The 21,908-nt window shown below is 47.5% G+C and overlaps 2 protein-coding genes across 7 annotated transcripts; both read left to right on the plus strand.

Annotated features, from left to right (window-relative positions):
- Nucleotides 1-698: 698 nt before the first annotated feature.
- Nucleotides 699-19,700, plus strand: LOC110492776 (lysine-specific demethylase 5C). Of its 6 annotated transcripts, XM_036945837.1 has the most exons (29): nt 701-1,064; nt 1,339-1,627; nt 2,963-3,110; nt 3,365-3,442; nt 3,915-4,037; nt 4,213-4,383; nt 4,581-4,715; nt 6,960-7,019; nt 8,053-8,176; nt 8,316-8,596; nt 8,949-9,107; nt 10,264-10,383; nt 10,544-10,702; nt 10,904-11,085; nt 11,328-11,490; nt 12,918-13,037; nt 13,173-13,367; nt 13,634-13,815; nt 13,911-14,035; nt 15,590-15,737; nt 15,823-15,907; nt 16,044-16,417; nt 16,576-16,714; nt 16,933-17,112; nt 17,375-17,494; nt 17,712-18,552; nt 18,646-18,845; nt 19,002-19,175; nt 19,670-19,700. In XM_036945837.1, coding segments are annotated over exons 2-29 (4,797 nt in total). In that variant the 5' UTR covers nt 701-1,064; nt 1,339-1,625; the 3' UTR covers nt 19,679-19,700. The 6 variants fall into 6 exon arrangements, with proteins under 6 accessions (XP_036801733.1, XP_036801734.1, XP_036801732.1 ...); XM_036945838.1 differs by having other exon boundaries at nt 699-1,627; nt 4,584-4,715; XM_036945839.1 differs by lacking the exon at nt 1,339-1,627 and having other exon boundaries at nt 700-1,064.
- Nucleotides 19,686-21,335, plus strand: LOC118939461 (extensin-1-like). Its single transcript, XM_036945778.1, has one exon. It carries the CDS (start codon nt 19,686-19,688, stop codon nt 21,333-21,335), a length of 1,650 nt encoding a protein of 549 aa, XP_036801673.1.
- The last annotated feature ends 573 nt before the right edge of the window (nt 21,336-21,908 follow it).

Here is a 21,908-nt window from a genome sequence, read left to right on the forward strand (position 1 = left end):
TACGGTAGATATAACGCGATTTGATGTTATTTTATCTGTGGCTATGACCTTGAGCCTTCTTTGATGGGCACTTCTAATGTAAATCTTTGGCAGCACCCAAGGGTGCCTGAACTTTCTTGATCTCCCTGTAGATTTTGCGGCGACAAGTGTCCAGATGAGTGACAGAACACGGAGCCAATGATGGCGCAACTAGAGAAGATTACCAAACCATACCCTTTGTATTTTCCCTGGCTGCCCCTCCACCACAGAAAGCACTGAGCTAGGCTGAAATACATACAGAGCTGCCTTACTCAAGAAAGCAAAAAAGAGACCATGTTTTCAGCAGCTTTATTAATTCAATTTAAAAAAATTACATTGTTTGCAAACTTATATGTTATTTTGTATTTTTATTATTATTTTTTGCTATTCACGTGGGGCTCTGCCCCCACCTGCCCTGAATGAGTCTCCACTGAAAATGGTTAGGGTTATGTTATGGTTCGGTTATGGTTCGGTTAGGGTTATGGGTAGGGGTTAAGTTTAGGGTAGAGACAGCCCAAGGATTCTGGACAGCACTGAGCCTTTATAGCTACTGTAAACTGTGTACGTGCCTAATACCATGCCAGTAGGTATTAACTAATACCACGCCACCTGCGTGCATGCATGCACTTCTGCCATCCTCCACATCAGCATTTTTTAAACAATGACACACGTTTTAAACTATGTACTAATTTTAAGCGTGTATTAGTAAATAATTCCGTGAATGGGTATCATAATTTGTGAAGTAAGTCAAGATCTGAGAAAATGCGTCTCCGAACTACTTTCTCTAAATCGAACGAACGTGGAGGGACTAATTCCTGCCCTCTCTTCCACTCAAATAACTAAGCTGTCGTAGTAGTTGAGAGACTTGAGGTTGCGCTTAGGCAATGATGAAACTAAGATGGCGTTTAAACCCAGACAGGATGAACGGGGGATAGCGAAATTGGTCACAAATTGATTTGATGGGGACATCATTCTCACAGAGATACTCGTTTACAAGCAAACGAGTCTTCAAAGTGGATCATCTTTACACTTATAATCAAACAGAAGTGGGTATATGGGGGAAGCGACGCTGAAAACGGGCAACTTTACGTGAGCTATCTGGACCTTGCTCGCTAGCTAACGTTAGCTCGTAACATTACTAGCTTCAGTAGCTAGCTAACCAGCGACAGCTCGCTAACGTAGGTAACGTTAGCCAGCCGAGCTAAACAACAACAACACTGTCAACAGGGAGGAGGGTAGTCTCAGGAGAAATAATTGTCTACGGGATTGTCCGGAGTATTTTGATTAAAAATAAAACAATTAATATCTGTCTTGGGACAGGTACGAAACAGAGAAGGAACCAATATTTCCAGTGAAACTTCCACGCCAATTCGCAGTGCTACCCGAGACCGGAGGTGCTGCCTGGGATGGGCTGAAAAGTGGAGGCCGTAACGTTAGCTTCAGCCACAGTAATCGTGACCCAGTGCTGAACAATAGACCCCGTGAGCTTTCAAGACACCTACACCGCCCATCATATTATTGGTGACACCTGAGTCCATAATTTCCTCTGATCACGTTGAACGTGTCAGGCAGAGTTGCTGTCCAAGTGCCAGCTAACGTTATCTAACATGTAAGTCTAATAACGTTAGCTATACTCTAGCTAGCCATATTTCTTATCCGGAAAGTTAGCTAAGATGCTAGCTAGAGAAATCCTAGTTAGCAACTAACCAACTAACTACAGTGAAACTTAAAGTAAACCAAACAGCTTGGGATTGTTGTAGCCTGTCAGTCACCAAGGACCTCCCGTTATGTAGTTAGCTATGTGACAAATGACCCATATTTTGTGATGTTTGACAATGGCTATATTCATTTGTTTCTTAACTTGAATCCCCATATTTGGTCTTGCGTGGATGGATGCAATCAGGCCTTTAAATCCTGTGACGTTTTATGTTGAGATTAGGGGCTTTAGCTATATGTAGAGAATATGTCCAGCATTTGTGTAGGAATCTTCCTCAAATGTCTTTATCATTATTTTCTATTGAAATGAAATGTAGGAGGCCATCAGATGGGTTCTGTGAAATCAATTGTAGGAAACAAACCATATCCCAGACAGTCTTTTTATATCACCAAGTATCAACATACTTTGTTAGTTAGTGTATTATTTTCTGTTGATGACCAAACACCAATTTGACCTTATGAGACAAGAATGGCACCATGTAAGAAGTGCATTATTTGCTGTGTCTGTAAGGTAGGGGGAGGGGAGAACAGTTACAAAGAACGCCTCCCCCATATTGGGTTAACAGGTTTGGGGATTTGGTGTTTTACTAGATTGAAGGTTCCATGATGTTCCAAAGACTTGTTCCAACTATTAGAACATGATTCAATTCAAATACATTATTCACAAGTAGAAGAATCATGTAATGTTTGTAAAACAATGGCAATTCAAAATTGTAGGTTGTGTCACTTTGATCTGATGAAAAACATACTCTAAAGCGTTGTTAATGTATCCATTACATTTATGGTACTGTACATATGAATTTTTGAAGAACTGGTAATCCCATAAGGAAAAATCCCGTGTGATTATTTTCTCCTTAGCCTAACTTTGAACCCAAAGTGGATATTTTCAAGAAATGCATTTGAAATATACAATTTTTATAGTAAATGTGTTATGTAGAATGCACTGTTTACAAAGACTCCAATAACTACATAACTACATAAACAATCTTAGGTTTGGGGTTATGATCGGGTAAGATGGTTTTTCCAGCCTTATAAGACAAGAATCAATGCGTAGTCTATATATAGGGCCTGTATCATTCATTGTAATTACCATTGATTAGCAAGAACTCTTATATTTTGCCCGGACTTCTCATGGTGACAGTTATTTTGACTGCCAATCTGCTTAGCTAAGTAAGTAGCTGCACTGTGCAGTGACTTGACATGCAGATTTGACCTTACCTGTTGCCAGGGCGATGGAGGGGGAAGATTTTGTGCCTCCTCCAGAGTGCCCAGTGTTCGAGCCGTCATGGGAGGAGTTTCAGGATCCCCTGGGCTACATTGCCAAGATCCGTCCAATTGCAGAGAAGTCTGGAATCTGCAAGATTCGTCCTCCTGCTGTAAGTGTTTACTGGTGACATGCATCTATCATGTAACCCCATGAAACCTGTGGGGAGTTGAATATGGTTGTTTTCCTCTTACCTTAACCAATCTGGTGTAGTCTCACTGTTATTTGTGTTTCTTTGTGTGTCTAGCAAACACAAGTACATGTTCTCTTTCTTACAAGCTGAGCACAGGATTGAGGGATTGCAGGATGACAAGTGTTTACATCAAACATAGACAGACATTGATCAAAGCTTTCCTTTCCCCACAGGACTGGCAGCCACCCTTTGCTGTGGAGGTGGATAGCTTCCGCTTCACACCCCGTATACAGAGACTTAATGAGCTGGAGGTTCGTCTCTCTCCTCATATATTGTATCATTGTATAGTTGAGTCTCAGAAATGGAATGAATAGAACGGCCATCCCCATTCAAGTCAATGATGGATAATGGGTAGACTGGCATCCATTTTGAGTGTATCCATGCCAGGAAGTAAAAGCAGGAAGTGTACCTGTGCTGTGAGTCAACTCAACTGACATTACACAAAATACATTCCATTGCATGAGCTACATCAGTTCGATTTTATTTAATTTTTTTTACAAATCATGCTATGTTACCATGGCAATCCATCATCAGGCAGCCATTGCTCATGTTAACATGAGTTTATTAGTCACATTGCCAGGGTTAGAGCTTCCAAGCCTGTTCTATTGCTATGGGTTGATATTGAAGAACTGTTTTAGAATGTTCTGGTTGACCCAAAGATTATATTTTAGTTTTCAGTCCATTCTAATAATATTCAATCCTGACCCCCCCCCCCCCCCTTAGGCGGAGACACGAGTCAAGCTAAACTACTTGGACCGGATCGCCAAGTTCTGGGAGATCCAGGGATCCTCTCTCAAGATCCCGAACATCGAGAGGCGCATCCTGGACCTCTTCAGCCTGTCCAAGGTGCCAGAGCTGACTGACCCATTTAACATTTCTCAGTAAACCCCCTGTTGCATGTCTTATTTCTGTAAAACTAAAAAATAAGACCTGTTGAGACTCTTACCATTGCTAACACTATCCAATAGTACTTTAGCCAGTAAAACTGAGTTGTCCGCACTTATATTATTTTGTGTTGTAGGTTGTGATAGAGGAGGGAGGGTTTGATATAGTCAGTAAGGAGAGGCGCTGGGCTCGCGTTGCCCAGAAGCTTGGCTACCCTCCAGGCAAGAACATTGGCTCCCTCCTGCGCTCACACTACGAGAGGATTGTCTACCCCTTTGAGGTGTTCCACACTGGTGCCAGCCTGCCGGTAACGCTACTCACCCACTTTGCTCCTGCTCTTTTGTGCTTACACAAGCAATCAATCAACTCTGATCTATCAAACAGAATTTGACATGCATTGACTTACATTCTTTATTTGTTAAGTCAGTTGCACTGTTTATAAATGGTGTCCATCCATAGTCATGAATGTTGAAGAGGGTTTAACCCCAGGATTTCTGTGTGTAGCAGACTAAGCCAAAGCTATATGATGGAGAGGAGGTGCATAGAGAATACAAGCCCCACTCCATCCCCCTACGCCAGTCTGTCCAGCCCTCCAAGACGAGCAGCTACGGACGCAGAGCCAATCGTCTCCAGCCAGACGTGAGTGACAGCACACAAGCTCCAATGACCGACGTACATCATTTCCCTCTTAACAGTATCAGTCGTGTGTGTAGTTCACAGATACTAATATAAGTTGGTTAATTTTACTCATTTCCATGATCGTGTTGATAGTTCCAAAGATGTAAGCATTCACTCTCCACAACCATAATCTGTTAGTAGCCATATTTAACCAGTCTCGTTCAGGAATGGGGTCCAAATCTATTCATTGGGTGGTGATGTACTGTCTTCTGAGAACTGCTAGTGAAACTACTGATCTGCACCGGTTCACAGATCTCAGCTAGGGTAACACCTGCCATTAACACATGTTACTCATAGGTTTTTCACACTGATTGTTTTATCTTCTAGGTACACATCAGTGACTGATTTGGTTAGGCAGGAAGATAAAGTTGTCATACGCCCATAGAATCATGTAATAATACTCATCTCTTACTTTTCATTCAATATCGTTGTATTCCTAAATTAATCCGATTTGAAATGGCGTAATACCAAATTAGTCATTAATCCAAATGAATTGAATCTGAGTTACAGCTCTTTCTCTCCAAATTGGAAAGGAACATCTAGATGAACCCGACGATGCGCTCAGAATGCAACCAGCATGCTTGCTCTGTGTACCGCTATGCTGCTGCTATGGTGTCTGCTGCTACTGCCTTTTGCCCCATGTTATATGCTATATGTCACCCTATATCTCCCTCTTCCTTTCTCTCCTTCTTTCCCTCTTTCAACACCACCGATTGTTCATTTTGGTACCCCTGCCATTGAACATTGCTAACCCATTGTAGTTTACCTGTAGGGTACCCATGTCTTTCACCCATAGAATACATTTTGTTTGTACCATTTTGCATTTTAAAGTGGTGGTGTGGTGAGATCTTTTTGATTTGCTTCCTTGTATGCCTTACTCCAGATTTGATTTGAACAATGGCGATGCTTAAAGGGATGGTGTGATATTTTGGACATCTCCTTACCCAGAGTTAGATGAACTCATGGATACCAGAGTCTGCCTCCAGTATGAAGGACGTTTAAGGTCGTTTCGTGTGTGTGAAAGAGCGCTTTCATAACCGCTTCAAGACAAATTAGCAATGAACAGTAGTATTTTCCAAATATTCCAACCTAAGAAGGTATTGTCCTAAAGTTGCCGCTTTCAAGAATGAAAGTCGATAGCCTAGTGTATTATTTGCAATTTATTTTACGAGGCAACTATTGTCCAGGATTGTATAGACTAACATAACTCACTAAGACAAGCCCGGTCCTGATCAAACTCCCATCATTTGTGTGTCACACAGACACACACAAACCTGTTCCGTGCTGAAGCTCCTCTACTAGAAAAGAAAGCCCAGGCTTTCAACAACTTTATCTTATGTCGTGATTCGTACTAGTTGTAGCATTCCATTCCACACGGTTATTTTAACCAAGTTTAAAAAAGAAAGAGAAAAAAAATTGTTTCAAATAAATGCGAATAGTTTGGTTGGTCAATATAAGTGTTTTATGGGTACATAATCATGATGGGACATAGGTTGCCCAGCTGTAACTGGAAATCTACCAGAACAGCTAGCACTGGCTGCAGAGCCATACAAATGGTGTCCGTGATTTAATCTGACCCTGGGTAAGTAGAGAAAGGGCTTAAAATCTTGCACTGTCCCATTAAACTTTACACTGAGATGTCATCGGATTGGTCAGAGCCCACCATAAGAATCTGATGATATGGTTTTGTTTTAAACCCACGTTTGCATCCCTGTGTGTGTTTAATTTTCTGCTGAAATGTTTTATTACCTAGGCCAGGGGTCTCCAACCCTGTTCCTGGAGAGCTACCCACCAGTGGACTTTCGCCCCAACCCAAGTTGTCACTATCATAGTTCAGCTTATCAACCAGCTAATTGATTAGAATCGGGTGTGCTAGATGAGGGTTGGCATGAACCTGCAGGACGGTAGCTCTCCAGGTACAGGGTTGGAGAGACCTAGGCTATGCGTTCTCTGAGGGCTCAGTTCTAAACAGATCAAAAGGACCTTGTGATGTGATCAGTACAAGCACAGCTATATTTGGCAAATACATGGTCTACCCACGCCTGTTACAGTCAAACACAAGTCATTCTATTTCATCACACCAGATTTCCATCTCTTCATATACATTTTCACTCTTCCAATGGCTGTTTTTTTTCTTCTCCTCAGCCATTTCTTTTTCTTCCTCCTCCTGTCTCAGTTCTTTGTTGCTGTTGTCTTCCTATGCAGGGTCCAGAGGATTCTGCCCCCCACCCTCTCTCCACTGGCTCTCAACACATCTCTACATCGGTACTGCCTGTCTCTCTTGAGCACAATGCGAGTCCTCGCTCTGCCCTCGCCCCATGTCTCTATCTGGCTCGGTTTCTCGAGCAGCAAACCCCTCGCTCTCTCCCGGCTCTACCCTTGCCCCATGTCTCTATCTGGCTCGGTTTTTCTAGCAGCAAACCTCTCTCTCTCTCTCACTTTTTTTTTTTTTGCGGCAGGGCCCTTGTCGTCCTTTTCTAACTCTTAGCAAACATCACCATTCAACAGCCTAGCATCAAGCTTTCGCTGTCTTTAGCCCTTATCCCACTCACTCACCCACCCACTCACTGTTTGTCCCTGGCAACAACTTATGCAAATGCATAAGCAATTATCTGTCTTGCCTGTACTTGTTTATGAAATCAGTGTGAATCGCTCTCTCTCCTCTTATCTATTTTCTGTTAGTCAGTCTCTGTGCGTCCTTTCTTAATGCTTCCATTCCCTCACTTCTGCAGCGCTATTGTGTGACTGCATGTGTTCTGCTGAGTGCAGTTGAACTCGTGGGTTGTGTTTGACAAGAACCCTGTTAGACACTCCACTTGGCCTTTTGAGAAAGTAAAATATTTGGAAAATGCAAACGCAGCTTTGTGCATTTTATGCTCTGAATCATTGCCCCTTCAAAAGTTTTACAGATTTCGGATCTGAGGCAGATGACGCCTCACAACCTCGACTTGAGTGCATTTTTAATTGTATTAATCACTCAGCTGAGTTAAGACTTGTATGTAGGTTCCCCAAATTAGTTTCCTTTATTGGTACGTGTGTCTAGACGTGTGTTTGGATGCTTTTTCTTATAACACGGTGGTGGATCGTTACCTTTGTTTAATAACTGTCAATACACAAAGATGTACTGTATGGAGAGGTTGTACTCTCCTTGCTGACCCTCTAGTACTACTATTCTACCTTATCCTCACACCATCTCCTGACCCCTCTGCTTCTCCATTCCCTCTCAGTATACCTGAAAGTGTATTGGTGTTGCTCCCATCGCATCTCCCTACTGACTTTTTGCCATCTGTCACCCTAGCCTGATCCCACAGAGGAGGACATAGAGAAGAATCCAGAGCTGAAGAAACTACAGATCTACGGTGCAGGGCCTAAGATGATGGGGCTAGGACTGGTGCCCAGGAATAAGAGCATTCCCAAGAAAGGTAACACAAATCTGCTACAGCTCTTCACCTCCCCTAGTTGGGTCTGAAATGTGGGCTCTGGTCATAAAGTAGTATCATATAGAATACGGTGCAATTTTGGATGCATGTAGACCACTTCTCCGATTTCCCCTCCTTCCAGAAGAGCTGCCTCAGACTGTGACTGTCCGGGCTGCAGCTCCTGCTGTCCAGGTCAAGGAGCAGCCAGGGGAGGTCAAAGAGAAAGGAGGAGATGGCAGCACAACCACAGCAGCTCCTCCTCCCTCTGATGCCACGATAAAGAGTGAGGTGAAGAAAGAGGAAGAGAAACATGAAGGTGGAGCAGCTCATGACAGCGGGGACCAAGACAGTGGTGAAAACGGTGACGGGCCCTGCACCAAGATGACCATGAGGCTGAGACGTAACCTCGGCAACCCTCAGTTTGTAAGGGCCTTAGCCTCCATTCACGCGTATGGGCAAGTTATACAGGCACAGATTAAGGCTTATCCTGGACTAAGAAGCATGGTCACTGGAGATTCTCTGTCTGGGAATCCAGCCCTGTAGATTATGTCTGATCCAAAATCAGATGTTATAGCTATTCGAATCATAAGGTGGCAATTTAAATGGGGAAATAAATAAAGCTAGTTGAAAACCATCTATGCTGCCAGTAATTTAATGGGTAAACAATTTACATGTAATATGTTGTTAGTCAGCTCCTTTCCAACATATTTGAGTGTGGCAATTTAAATGCAGAACTTTAAATCTATTTCACTTATCTGTTCTGTGTTCTGCTAAGGTGGATTCGTTTGTGTGCCGGATGTGTGGCCGTGGCGACGAGGATGAGAAGCTCCTGCTGTGTGACGGTTGTGATGACAACTACCACACCTTCTGTCTGCTGCCCCCTCTCACTGAGGCCCCCAAGGGCAACTGGCGCTGTCCAAAATGTGTGGCTGAGGTGAGAGCGTCATGAACCACGTTTCCATCCACAGAGTAGTCATACCGTCTATGAATAAATGATTACGACAGCTGTGATGGAAACAGGAAGTTTCGGTACAATTTCATAAATGCCACCAGATAATTTGTTCAATCGACATAGTGGGATCTGTTTGTGTCTGTAAAAGTAATTACCTGTATGGGAGAAATGGCAGTGAAAATGTTATTTTTTTAAAAATGAGTAAATATTGATATATTAACCATCATATCGAAGTAAACTTGGAGTCACGCGATGACATGTGTGGTCCTCTCACTACGACTCGGGGAAACCATGCAGTGTATTAGGCTACAGATGAAATAAGTTATGGTGAACTTCACAGGGTGGTGAAAGTGCACAGTGATGAGCTTGATGCCCCTTTCAATAAATACGGAGGGTCTTATTCTGGTGACATGATGATTGATGCTTGACTGCTGTTTAACAAATGTAAATATTCTCTTGTCTTATCTATAATAATGTCATACTATCATACCCCCCACTGAATCTGCCAGCTGTTGGCTAGAGTGCACGTGCGTAGACCAGAGTAGACTTATTATCTATTTTACCCAACATTTTCTGTGACAAAACTATCAGTAGAGTAGAAAATGTGATGAAAACGCATCGAACTTTCAGTTTTTTTTATTCGGTACATGAGAAAGTCCATTTTGTGTGCACTTCCTCATCACACACTGATTTGGTGGAAACACGCATATTTTCTTTATGCAGATATTTGAATAGTCACATTCATCTGTCACCGATTGGATGGAAAACTAGCTTTTGAGACCCACAACATCCTGTTTTCAAACAAACATCCTGCTTTGTGGCTGCAGCCATCCGCCGTCTCATTAATCTGGAGCCTCTGTGTATATTGAGGAGTCTGGAGTCATTGACGCAGTTTTCTGGTAGATGTAGCTTGTAGGGGAAACGTGTGTTTGATGGAACCCGGGGCTGGATGCCTGGTCAGGAGAATTCTGTCTATTGAACACAGGCTATTGTAAATCTGACATGTAAACCTGTCAGGAAAAACTCTGGGCATAAACTTTTACATTCTAGTCATCTGTATGTCTGGTAACTATTTGATTTTCCTCCATCCAAGCCATTTCTCCAATGGCCTCTTGTCTGCCTCTCTTCTTCCCTCCAGGAGTGTAAGAGGCCAGCGGAGGCCTTTGGTTTTGAGCAGGCTACTAGGGAATACACCCTGCAGAGTTTTGGGGAGATGGCCGACACCTTCAAAGCAGACTACTTCAACATGCCTGTCCATGTAAGTGCGCCTGTACAAACTATAAATGAATGCTTTGCTCTGATGTGGAGATAAACTAGTCCTTACTGATGAAGACATGCTAGTTGATTATTTCGATACATTATTCTTCTCCCATATGAGTTTTTTTGTTGTTGTGTTTGTTACAAATGTCTGTGTGTAGATGGTTCCGACAGAGCTGGTGGAGAGAGAGTTCTGGCGGTTGGTCAGTAGTATAGAGGAGGACGTGACAGTGGAGTATGGAGCCGACATCCACTCTAAAGAGTTTGGCAGTGGATTCCCCATGAACAACGGCATGAAGAACCTCTCACAAGAGGAAGCGGTAACTAGCTATCAGCCTTTTCATATTTCACTCATGTTGTCATCTACTTTTATTAGTTCTTTAAATATACAGTGTTTGTCTATTCCGCTCTCATCGATATGCCATTAATATGATCCTTGTACAACATGTATAAGACAATATATATTTCCTCCAGAACTAAACCTGCACAGTTTAGTCTGACCCTCTTGCTGCCCTCTGCAGGACTATGCCCGGAGTGGCTGGAACCTGAACGTGATGCCAGTTCTGGAGCAGTCCCTGCTGTGCCACATCAACGCAGACATCTCTGGCATGAAGGTGCCCTGGCTCTACGTGGGCATGGTCTTCTCCGCTTTCTGCTGGCACATCGAAGACCACTGGAGCTACTCCATCAACTACCTGCACTGGTAAAGAGGACACTAACTGTACAGTACACAAAACATTACAACCCCTACAGGTGACATGGGGCATTAATAGGTAGTTCATCTGTAGATGTTTGAGATAGCTTTATACAGGACTATGTACTGACTGATAGATATGGTTAGTGAGAAACGCTGTTCTCATCTCCCCCTCTCTCTGTTCCTCTCTCTCTCCCCTCGCTGTTCCCTTTACCTCTCCCTCCTCTCTCTGTCCCCCTCTCCTCCTCCAGGGGTGAGCCTAAGACGTGGTACGGGGTTCCCTCTGTAGCAGCAGAGCAGTTAGAGGAGGTGATGAAGAAGCTGACCCCAGAGCTGTTTGAGTTCCAGCCTGACCTCCTCCACCAGCTGGTCACTATTATGAACCCCAACATCCTCATGGCTCACGGGGTCCCGGTAAGTCACACACACACACACACACCAGAGTATGTGAGCAGAGAGTGGAGGGTGCCCAATTTGACTGGAGCATGGAGCGAGTTTCCCAAAGGCTGGAGCATCGGCCTTCTCACCCTCTCCAATTTCACTTCACAAGCTCAGGGCATGCCCGGCCCAGCATGCATTTGTAGTCTACTTGTTTGCTCCTCTAGCTCCTTGCTGTCGCTACTGTCGTGGAGTTAAATATTTTCATAAAGACACTGATATAAAACACAGCTGCTAAATCAAGGTGACTTACAAAGATGAGGACCAAGAGAGGGAGTGCAGTGATGTAATGTCCACAACTAAAGAATCATTGTGGAATCTGAAAAGACAGGTATCCCGAAAGCATGAGCGTGTCCTTAGTACGTGCACAGGCTAACACAAAGGAATGAGATGGGTAGTTAGCGAAGTGTGTCGTTGTAGCAAAGTATTTCTAAACCAAAAATCTGATCTCTTAAAATGTTTGTTCTGTTATGTAGACAACAGGCAGTCATTGATTTTGGCCCTATAGGCCTGGCATATTACCTCTTTCAAGGAGCTTTCTGTTTTTCTAGGGTTATTTTACTTCAAATCCTTTAGGCCTACATACATACAGAAGAACTGCCTACCCAGCCTGTCAAGAGTGGCCAAAAGGGTGTTTATCATCCCCAGTGGCTCCACAAGGCTGCTGGCCTGCTCTCCAGGCACCATCACATGTGCCTGAAGACACAGACTGGCCAAACTTGTGTTTTTAAAATTGAATTCCAAGGCGCTGTAGATGGAGCCTAGTAAAGCATTTTTTTGTTTAAATTGTAATTCATTCTAAGTAACAGCCTATATGTGCAATTTATAGACACTAATGATTTAATAAAACAAGTTTGATCAAATGCTGAGCGCTTAAGGTCCCTGCCAGCCTAGTGTGTCGTACTTGCAAATGCTTCACAATTTTTCTTGAAGTCTTGAAATAATATAGCCTAAATCAAAAAAAGTTTTTTTATCTTAGCCCTCCCATCTGGTTCCTGTTTTAAATACCGTTTAATACGACATGAGCGCTTCTTAGACACCTTTTCATGTTCTTTATTAAAATACTTTTCATTAAAATCATATGGTTTGTTTTCAGTACTTCAAAACCAGATGGTAGGTAGTTACAAAAATAGATGGGTGTCTAAAAAGTGATTTTAATGAATGGAGCGTATATGGAGCGTATATGGAGCGACGTGGGGTACCGCTCCATGGGCGGCTTTTCCAACCTCTCAACTCCACTCACATACTGACACACACTTAGGATTGCAAGTAACACACACAACCTCTCATACCCATACTACACCTCCATAATATTATGGAGTTGAGATTATGACAAATAAATGCGAGATATATTTGTGGACGATGGCCATTCTGATGAGTCCCTTGTGGCATTTGATCGACAGGTTGTGCGCACCAACCAATGTGCTGGCGAGTTTGTCATCACTTTCCCCAGAGCCTACCACAGCGGCTTCAATCAGGGATACAACTTTGCTGAAGCTGTAAACTTTTGCACTGCAGACTGGGTAAGGCTTCATCTGTGTCCTGAGAACTAAACTGACTCTAATCTTCCCAACTAGGTCTCTATACCTATCCTAATGGGAGTGTCGTACGTTGTTTTCAAAATGTCTCTTGCATTCAAACCCACCCCCGTCCGTCAGCTGCCCGCAGGGCGCTCCTGTATCGAGCACTACCGTCGTCTGCGACGGTACTGTGTTTTCTCCCACGAGGAGCTGACCTGTAAGATGGCCGCCTGCCCAGAGAAGCTAGACCTCAACCTGGCCGCTGCCACGCACAGAGAGATGTTCAGCATCGTCCAGGAGGAGAGGGAGCTACGCAAGGGCTTGCTGGAGAGGGTGAGACTAATACATTTGAAGGGAATGGATGTTTACTCTGGGTCTCCTATAGGCCTGTCTGTGGTTTGGTCACTGACTTGAGCACTCAGTGGAATTACTTTGTGGTGTGTGTGAGTTGTTTGATTGTTGTGGCTTCTTGCGCTATATTGACTGTTTGGTTTATGTGAGTTAGTGGTGTATGTTGTGTAATACTGACTGTGTGTGTGTGTAAAGCAGTGTTGCTTGGCTGTGTGGTTTCTTAAATCCCTGTGTGTGTGTTCTCTCAGGGCATCACAGAGGCTGAGAGGGAGGCGTTTGAGCTGCTACCTGATGATGAGAGGCAGTGTGATAATTGCAAGACCACCTGCTTCCTGTCGGCCCTGGCCTGTTCAAACTGCACTGAACGCCTCGTCTGTCTCTACCACACTCAGGACCTCTGTAACTGCCCCACAGACAAACTCTACCTCAGGTACGACTGAGTCTCTCTCGCGCTCTCTCTCTACGTAGCCTTTCTTTACCGCTAGCGCCTCACACCTGACTCCTCCAATTTCCTTCTCCCTACAGGTACAGGTACACACTGGATGAGCTGCTGGCCATGTTACACCGGCTCAAAGTGCGAGCTGAGTCGTTTGATTCCTGGGCCAACAGAGTGAAAGAGGCTCTGGAGCAGGAAGAGGGCAACAAGACAGGTCAGAACTACACACCCATAGACACAAACTATACACTTGACATGTATACCGCTCTATACTCTTGTGTGGCTGAACCACACCTCTCTAACTGAATGTCCCCAAAGAAATGTCTTAACCTCTCTGGGATCGTTCGGGACGCTAGCGTCCCACCTTGCCAACAGCCAGTGAAAGTGCAGGGCGGCAAATTCAAAATTACAGCTATAAGTATTTTACACCATTTTAAAGATACGCTTCTCGTTAATCCAACCACAGTGTCCGATTTCAAAAATGCTTTTCTGCGAAAGCAGAACATATCATTATGTTAGGTCAGCAACCAGTCACAGAAAGCATTCGGCCATTTTCCAACCAAAGAGGTGTCACAAAAAGCAGAAATATAGATACAATTAATCACTAACCTTTGACGATCTTCATCAGATGACACTCCCAGAACTCAATGTTACACAATACATGTATGTTTTGTTTGATCAAGTTCATATTTATATCCAAAAACCTCAGTTTACATTGGCGCCGTGTTCAGAAATGCCTCCAAAACATCCAGAGAAATTGCAGAGAGCCACATCAAATAACAGAAATACTCATCATAAACTTTGATGAAAGATACATGTTTTACATAGAATTAAAGATAAACTTGTTCTTAATGCAACCGCTGTGTCAGATTTCAAAAAAGCTTTACGGCAAAAGCACAATATTCAATCGTCTGAGAACAGCGTTCAGCCACAAAAGCAAGCCATACAGTTACCCGCCAAGTTGTGGAGTCAACAAAAGTCATAAATAGCATTATAAATCTTCACTTACCTTTGCTGATCTTTGTCGGAATGCACTCCCAGGACTCCCACTTCCACAAGAAGTGTTCGTTTTATTCGATTACATCCATATTTATGTCCAAATACCTCCGTTTCGTTTGCATTTAGTTCACTATTCCAAAGGCACAATGTGCGAGTGCAAAATCCAGACGAAAAGTCAAGAGTTCCATTACAGTTTGTAGAAACATGTCAAACGATGTTTACAATCAATCCTTAGGGTATTTTTATAATACATCTTCTATTATATTCCAACCGGACAATAACATATTCATTACAGAGGGAAAAGAAGGCAGTAAACAACTGATTGGCCACAGCCAAGTCCACTTGTTGAAACAGCTCTTATTCGACACCCTTCCACAATAGAAGCCTCAAACAACTTTCTAAAGACTGTTGACATTGCTGGAAGCCTTGGGAAGTGCAATCTGGCCCCATAGACACAGCATATTGGATAGGCAATAAATTAAACTACAAACCTCAGATTTCCCACTTCCTGGTTGGATTTGTCTCAGGTTTTCGCCTGCCATATGAGTTCTGTTATACTCACATACATCATTCAAACTGTTTTAGAAACTTCAGAGTGTTTTCTATCCAATACTACTAATAATAAGCATATATTAGCATCTGGGACAGAGTAGCATGCAGTTTACTCTGGGCACCTTATTCATCCAAGCTACTCAATACGGCCCCCCTGTCACCAAGAAGTTAAGAGTGAATGAAAATGCATATTGACTTTGAGTTCATGTTTCTCCAGGTGTCACGGATCTGGAGGTGCTGAAGGCAGAGGCAGCAGAGAAGAAGTTTCCTGACAACGAGCTGCTCCAGAGACTCAACACTACCCTCACTGACACACAGCACTGTCAGCAGACCAGCACTGAGCTCCTCAACAAGAAACTGACCAGGTAACACCCACTGCCATACCCAATGCATTTAGCTCCACGGTGACTCGCATACACCATGACAAACATTGCTGTGTATGTGTTACAGGAGGATGACCCTGGCTGAACTCAAGGCTCTAGTGGAGAAGATGGAGAACCTGCCCTGTGTGATAAGCCAGCTGGAGGACGTACAGGTGAGTAGCCTCCAGCTGGACCTGATCCACCAGAGAGAAACCAGTAACTCTGCTGTAGCTGTAACGTTGTTAATGTCCGGCCCTCTCTTCCTTCCCTACTTCCTCTCATTCCTTTTTAATTCCCCCTTTCTCTCAGGCGGTCCTGCGTACGATAGAGGAATTCCAGACTCAGGCCCAGGCTCTAGTGAGCGACAGGGACTGGCGGCGAGACGCCCCTCCCCCAGAGCAGCTTCAGGCCCTGTTGGAGCAGGGGGCTGGCTTACCTGTCGATACCCCTGAGTGTGAGCTCCTGAAGGGGATGCAGGAGCAGAGCCGCTGGCTAGGCGAGGTGCGCCGGACCATGGGTCCCGAGGGGAGTGAGGTGACCCTGGTGGTCCTCAGGAGCCTGATGGAGGCGGGCTGCATCGTGCCCCAGAGCGTCTCTGTGGAAACGGCCATGGCGGAGCTACAGGAGCTGCTGACGATAGCAGAACGCTGGGAGGAGAAGGCCCAGATCTGTTTGGAGCAACGGTGAGGGACACCTCATACTGACTCACTCTTTCACCACCATTCTTTCTCTCCTCACTGTCTCACCCACAGACTCATCGCTCTTTCTTTTAGACTCACTCACTGTTCTCAGGCTGTTTTGCTGTTCCTAATGTCCCCTCTCTCTCCTGGTGTGATTGCAGGCAGAAGCACCCTCTGTCCACCTTGGAGGCCATAGTGAACGAGGCCCAGCTCATCCCAGTCAAGCTGCCCAACATCCTGTCTCTCCGGGGCTGTCTGAGCCGGGCCAGGGCCTGGGTCACTGACCTGGAGGAGATCCAGGCAAGTAGCACCAACTCTTACTGTCTGTCATAACCTGGGCCACGTTCAATTGGCAAACGTTGTGCAATGTTGCAAATAGGAAATGCCTGAATACAGGTCAGATAAGTATGCTTGTTCTACAATGTACATGTCTATGACATTGTTCTGTTTAGTTGTGCCCTACTAAACGTAACCCAGGCTTGTCCTCTCTTCCTCTCACGTGTGTGTGTGTACTGTAGAATGGGGAGCACTACCCGTGTCTGGATGACCTGGAGGGCCTGGTGGCGATAGGGAGAGACCTGCCAGTCAGGATGGAGGAGCTCAGGCTGCTGGAGCTGCAGGTAGCCAGCGCCCACTCCTGGAGAGACAAGGCCTCCAAGACCTTCCTGAAGAAGAGCAGCCAGCACAGCCTGCTACAGGTCAGAGGTGGTGCTTGTGTGGGCCTGCTTAGTTCTTCATTTACAGCTGTTTTGCCAAGCACATATCAATCACGCTTAGTGGAGAGGGAGGGAAGCCTTGGGCCATAGATAGTCATAGTATCTATCTGCAAACTTTGTTGAACTAAGTCTTGGGTGTATGTGAACATTGTCTGCCCTGACATTCTATGTGTGTGTGTGTGTGTGTGTGTGAACATGTGACTCTTACAAACACCTTGAGCCTCACAACTTTGTCTTGCTGTAGGTGTTGTGTCCGTGCGTGGAGAAGCGTAAAACGAGGGGAGAGGAGACGGGTTGTTTAGATGACACCGATACCAACACTCTGGGCCTTTCTGCTCAGGACCTGAGAGACCCTGGAGCCATTGTGAGTCTGCATGGAGTCTGGCCTAGCCAGACAGTATGGCTGTCAGGTTCTAGTCTGTTCAGTGTGTTAGTGTTACCTACCAGTTTCAGAATGTCATATCCAAACAACTTGATTAGTCACAAGGCAGTTTCTATTAGGGCTACAGCGACGCTTCAGTCACATGCAAACAGCATGCAGGGACCATTAAAAAGTGCATAATCCGTCTGTCCCCCTCTAGGTGACGGCGTTTAAAGAAGGAGAGCACCAGGAGAAAGGGGCTCTGCTGAGGCTCCAGCAGGACAACCTGTCTAAACCAGGTGTGGAGAAGAAAGAGAAAGAGGTAAAAACTGAGCAGGAGGACAAGGAGAACGGAGGTGGGAGGTGGGGGGAGGACCCCATGGAGCTGGACACAGCTCTCCACTCTGAGAACTGTGGAAAGGGGAACGGGGACAGTAACCACACAACGACAGGCAGTGCCTCTCCTCCCCAGTCAGTGTGTGTGTGTGGCCGGGCGCCTCGCCCCCCTCTGCTGCGCTGCCACCTGTGTAAAGACTGGTTCCACGGTGGGTGTGTCCCGTTCCCCTCCCTCCTGCTCCCCTCCTCAGAGCCCCCCACCAACCCCCTCTGCTGGTGGGACTGGGACTCACGCTTCCTGTGCCCCCGGTGCCAGCGCTCGCGGCGCCCGCGTCTGGAGACCATCCTGGCCCTGCTGGTGGCGCTCCAGAGGCTGCCCGTCCGTCTGCCAGAGGGAGAGGCTCTGCAGTGTCTCACAGAGAGGGCCATCACCTGGCAGGGGCGCGCCAAGGAGGCACTGGACAGCCCAGAGATACAGGGGGCACTAGAGAGGCTGCAGGAGCTTAAACAGAACCAGCCTCACAGGGAGGGAGAGGAGGAGGAGGAGGATGGGAAGAAAGGGAACTCTGAGTCGGTGATAGTGCTGTCGGATTCTGAGGGAGGGGAGGGAGAGGGAGTGATAGACCTCACAGAGGAGAACTCTCCCAAGAAGACCCCAAAGAAAGAGATGAACGGTGGCACGCAGGCTGGATGTGAAAACGGCATAAGCCGTTACAATGTAACAGGTTAGTAGCCAATATTGTAACACCTCCAGTCCATGATGTAACCCAGGAGACTTTTTCTCCTGTGTCTGACTGTACCCCTCTATCTCCACCCAGGTGTGGGCTCTCTGCTGCCACTGGTCCCTTCACTAAAAGGCCCAGTGATAGAGCTGTCCCTGACCACCAGGACCCAGCTAGAGGAGTTGCAGCTGGAGGGAGACCTGCTGGAGGTGTCTCTGGACCAGACCAGCACCATCCACAGGGTCCTCCAGGCTGCTTCAGAGCCACAGAGACACACACTCCAAACACTCATACTGGTGAGTGACCAGGAAACCTTTACCATTTAGTGTATGTTGTAATAGCTTAAATCCAATTCCCATTTAGTTATAGTCAGTAGCTCTATTAGTTTTAAACTGTCTGAATAGTGTGGGTTGATGTATCATGTTTTGTCCTGCCTCCCCTTCTCTCTTCAGATTGAGCTCCAGGAGCAGAAAGGGGCGGGCCGTGGGGGGCGGGCCAAGGACAAGAGGAAGAGAAAGAGCCAGAGGGGCGACACAGGGGCGGAGGGAGGACCCCGGTCCCAGGACACCTCAGAGTCCAAGAAGACCCGGCCCCTCAACCACATTCCCATCCAGACACACCCCGAGGTAACGCTCACCCAGACACACCCCGGGGTGACGCTCACCCAGACACACCCCGGGGTGACGCTCACCCAGACACACCCCGGGGTGACGCTCACCCAGACACTCCCCGGGGTGACGCTCACCCAGACACACCCCGGGGTGACGCTCACCCAGACACACCCCGGGGTGACGCTCACCCAGACACACCCCGGGGTGACGCTCACCCAGACACACCCCGGGGTGACGCTCACCCAGACACACCCCGGGGTGACGCTCACCCAGACACACCCCGGGGTGACGCTCACCCAGACACACCCCGGGGTGACGCTCACCCAGACACACCCCGGCACTTTTGTTTTGCTCTTTTGTTTATTTTCTATTTTTAGTCCCTCGTGTATTTTTTAAAACTTTTGTTCGAGATAATTAGTTGCATTACTTATTTGAAAGAAGTTGAACCAGTTAAACTCATGCTTCTCTCTCTCCAACGGTCTTTGTTTCTGTTTCTTCCTCTCCCTCAGATCTTATGATATGATTATGGATGCAACACTGGAGAAAGGAATGGTCAGACGTTTGGAGATAATAGAATGGACAGATCACTCTGGGCCGGAAGACAGCGTCAAACTGTGGAAGGAAAGATGCAGGCCATCCCCCCCTGTCTACAGCTCGCTCCCCCCCACCCGTCTACAGCTCCCCCACCCGTCTACAGCCGCCCCCCCGCCCCCCCACCCGTCTACAGCCGCCCCACCCGTCTACAGCCGCCCCACCCGTCTACAGCCGCCCCACCCGTCTACAGCCGCCCCACCCGTCTACAGCCGCCCCACCCGTCTACAGCCGCCCCACCCGTCTACAGCCGCCCCACCCGTCTACAGCCGCCCCACCCGTCTACAGCCGCCCCACCCGTCTACAGCCGCCCCACCCGTCTACAGCCGCCCCACCCGTCTACAGCCGCCCCACCCGTCTACAGCCGCCCCACCCGTCTACAGCCGCCCCACCCGTCTACAGCCCCCCCACCCGTCTACAGCTCCCCCACCCGTCTACAGCTCCCCCACCCGTCTACAGCTCCCCCACCCGTCTACAGCTCCCCCACCCGTCTACAGCTCCCCCACCCGTCTACAGCTCCCCCACCCGTCTACAGCTCCCCCACCCGTCTACAGCCAGCTCCCCCACCCGTCTACAGCCAGCTCCCCCACCCGTCTACAGCCCCCCCCCACCGTCTACAGCCCTCCCACCCGTCTACAGCTCCCCCACCCGTCTACAGCTCCCCCACCCGTCTACAGCCAGCTCCCCCACCCGTCTACAGCCAGCTCCCCCACCCGTCTACAGCCCCCCCCCACCGTCTACAGCCCCCCCACCCGTCTACAGCTCCCCCACCCGTCTACAGCTCCCCCACCCGTCTACAGCCCCCCCCCCACCGTCTACAGCTCCCCCACCCGTCTACAGCTCCCCCACCCATCTACAGCTCCCCCACCCGTCTACAGCTCCCCCACCCGTCTACAGCTCCCCCACCCGTCTACAGCTCCCCCACCCGTCTACAGCTCCCCCACCCGTCTACAGCCCCCCACCGTCTACAGCCCTCCCACCCGTCTACAGCTCCCCCACCCGTCTACAGCCAGCTCCCCCACCCGTCTACAGCCAGCTCCCCCACCCGTCTACAGCCCCCCACCCGTCTACAGCCCCCCACCCGTCTACAGCCCCCCACCCGTCTACAGCTCCCCCACCCGTCTACAGCTCCCCCACCCGTCTACAGCCCTCCCACCCGTCTACAGCTCCCCCACCCGTCTACAGCTCCCCCACCCGTCTACAGCTCCCCCACCCGTCTACAGCCCCCCCCCACCGTCTACAGCTCCCCCACCCGTCTACAGCTCCCCCACCCGTCTACAGCTCCCCCACCCGTCTACAGCTCCCCCACCCGTCTACAGCTCCCCCACCCGTCTACAGCTCCCCCACCCGTCTACAGCTCCCCCACCCGTCTACAGCCCTCCCACTCGTCTACAGCTCCCCCACCCGTCTACAGCTCCCCCACCCGTCTACAGCTCCCCCACCCGTCTACAGCTCCCCCACCCGTCTACAGCTCCCCCACCCGTCTACAGCTCCCCCACCCGTCTACAGCTCCCCCACCCGTCTACAGCTCCCCCACCCGTCTACAGCTCCCCCACCCGTCTATCCCGTCTTCTTAAACACTAACACAGTGGTTCTCTCTTTCTGAGCTCCTACATCTAGATTCTACACTCCTGTCTAATTCTCCTGCCCTCCCACTCTGATCTTTCTCTTCCGACCCTGTACTTTACACCCCCCCCGTCTGTCTTTCGCTATCTACCTCCCTCCATCCTCCCAGTGAACGTGTTCGGAGTGTGTGAGCTGGCTTCGTCATTGGAGAGTGTCTTGGTCTTAATTAGGGATCCAGGTCAGTCAGTCGGTATGCTATGTGTTTTCAGCTCTATTAAATGCTAGTTTGGAACAGGCCTCAAACAGACAGACACAGTGGTCCGGTTAAGTTGACCCACACTTACCCACTTACTGAAGTAGAAATGAATGATATTGATTTATTTTTCTGGGGTTTTTGGGCATGAAGCTTACATACAGCTGAAGTTCAGTACGGTGGAAGGTTGTGAATCACAGCAGATCATAGGTGTCGATGGTCACCGTGGTAACACTTGTATTTTTTTGTATTTGATCTTGTTTGTTGAGGCTGGGTTGTCAGAGGGGATTTTGCATTTTGAATAAAACCCATTTGGATATTTTGGGAATGTTTTTTGG

Source organism: Oncorhynchus mykiss, chromosome 16, assembly GCF_013265735.2.
Source record: "Oncorhynchus mykiss isolate Arlee chromosome 16, USDA_OmykA_1.1, whole genome shotgun sequence".
NCBI classification, from domain to species: Eukaryota; Metazoa; Chordata; class Actinopteri; order Salmoniformes; family Salmonidae; genus Oncorhynchus; species Oncorhynchus mykiss.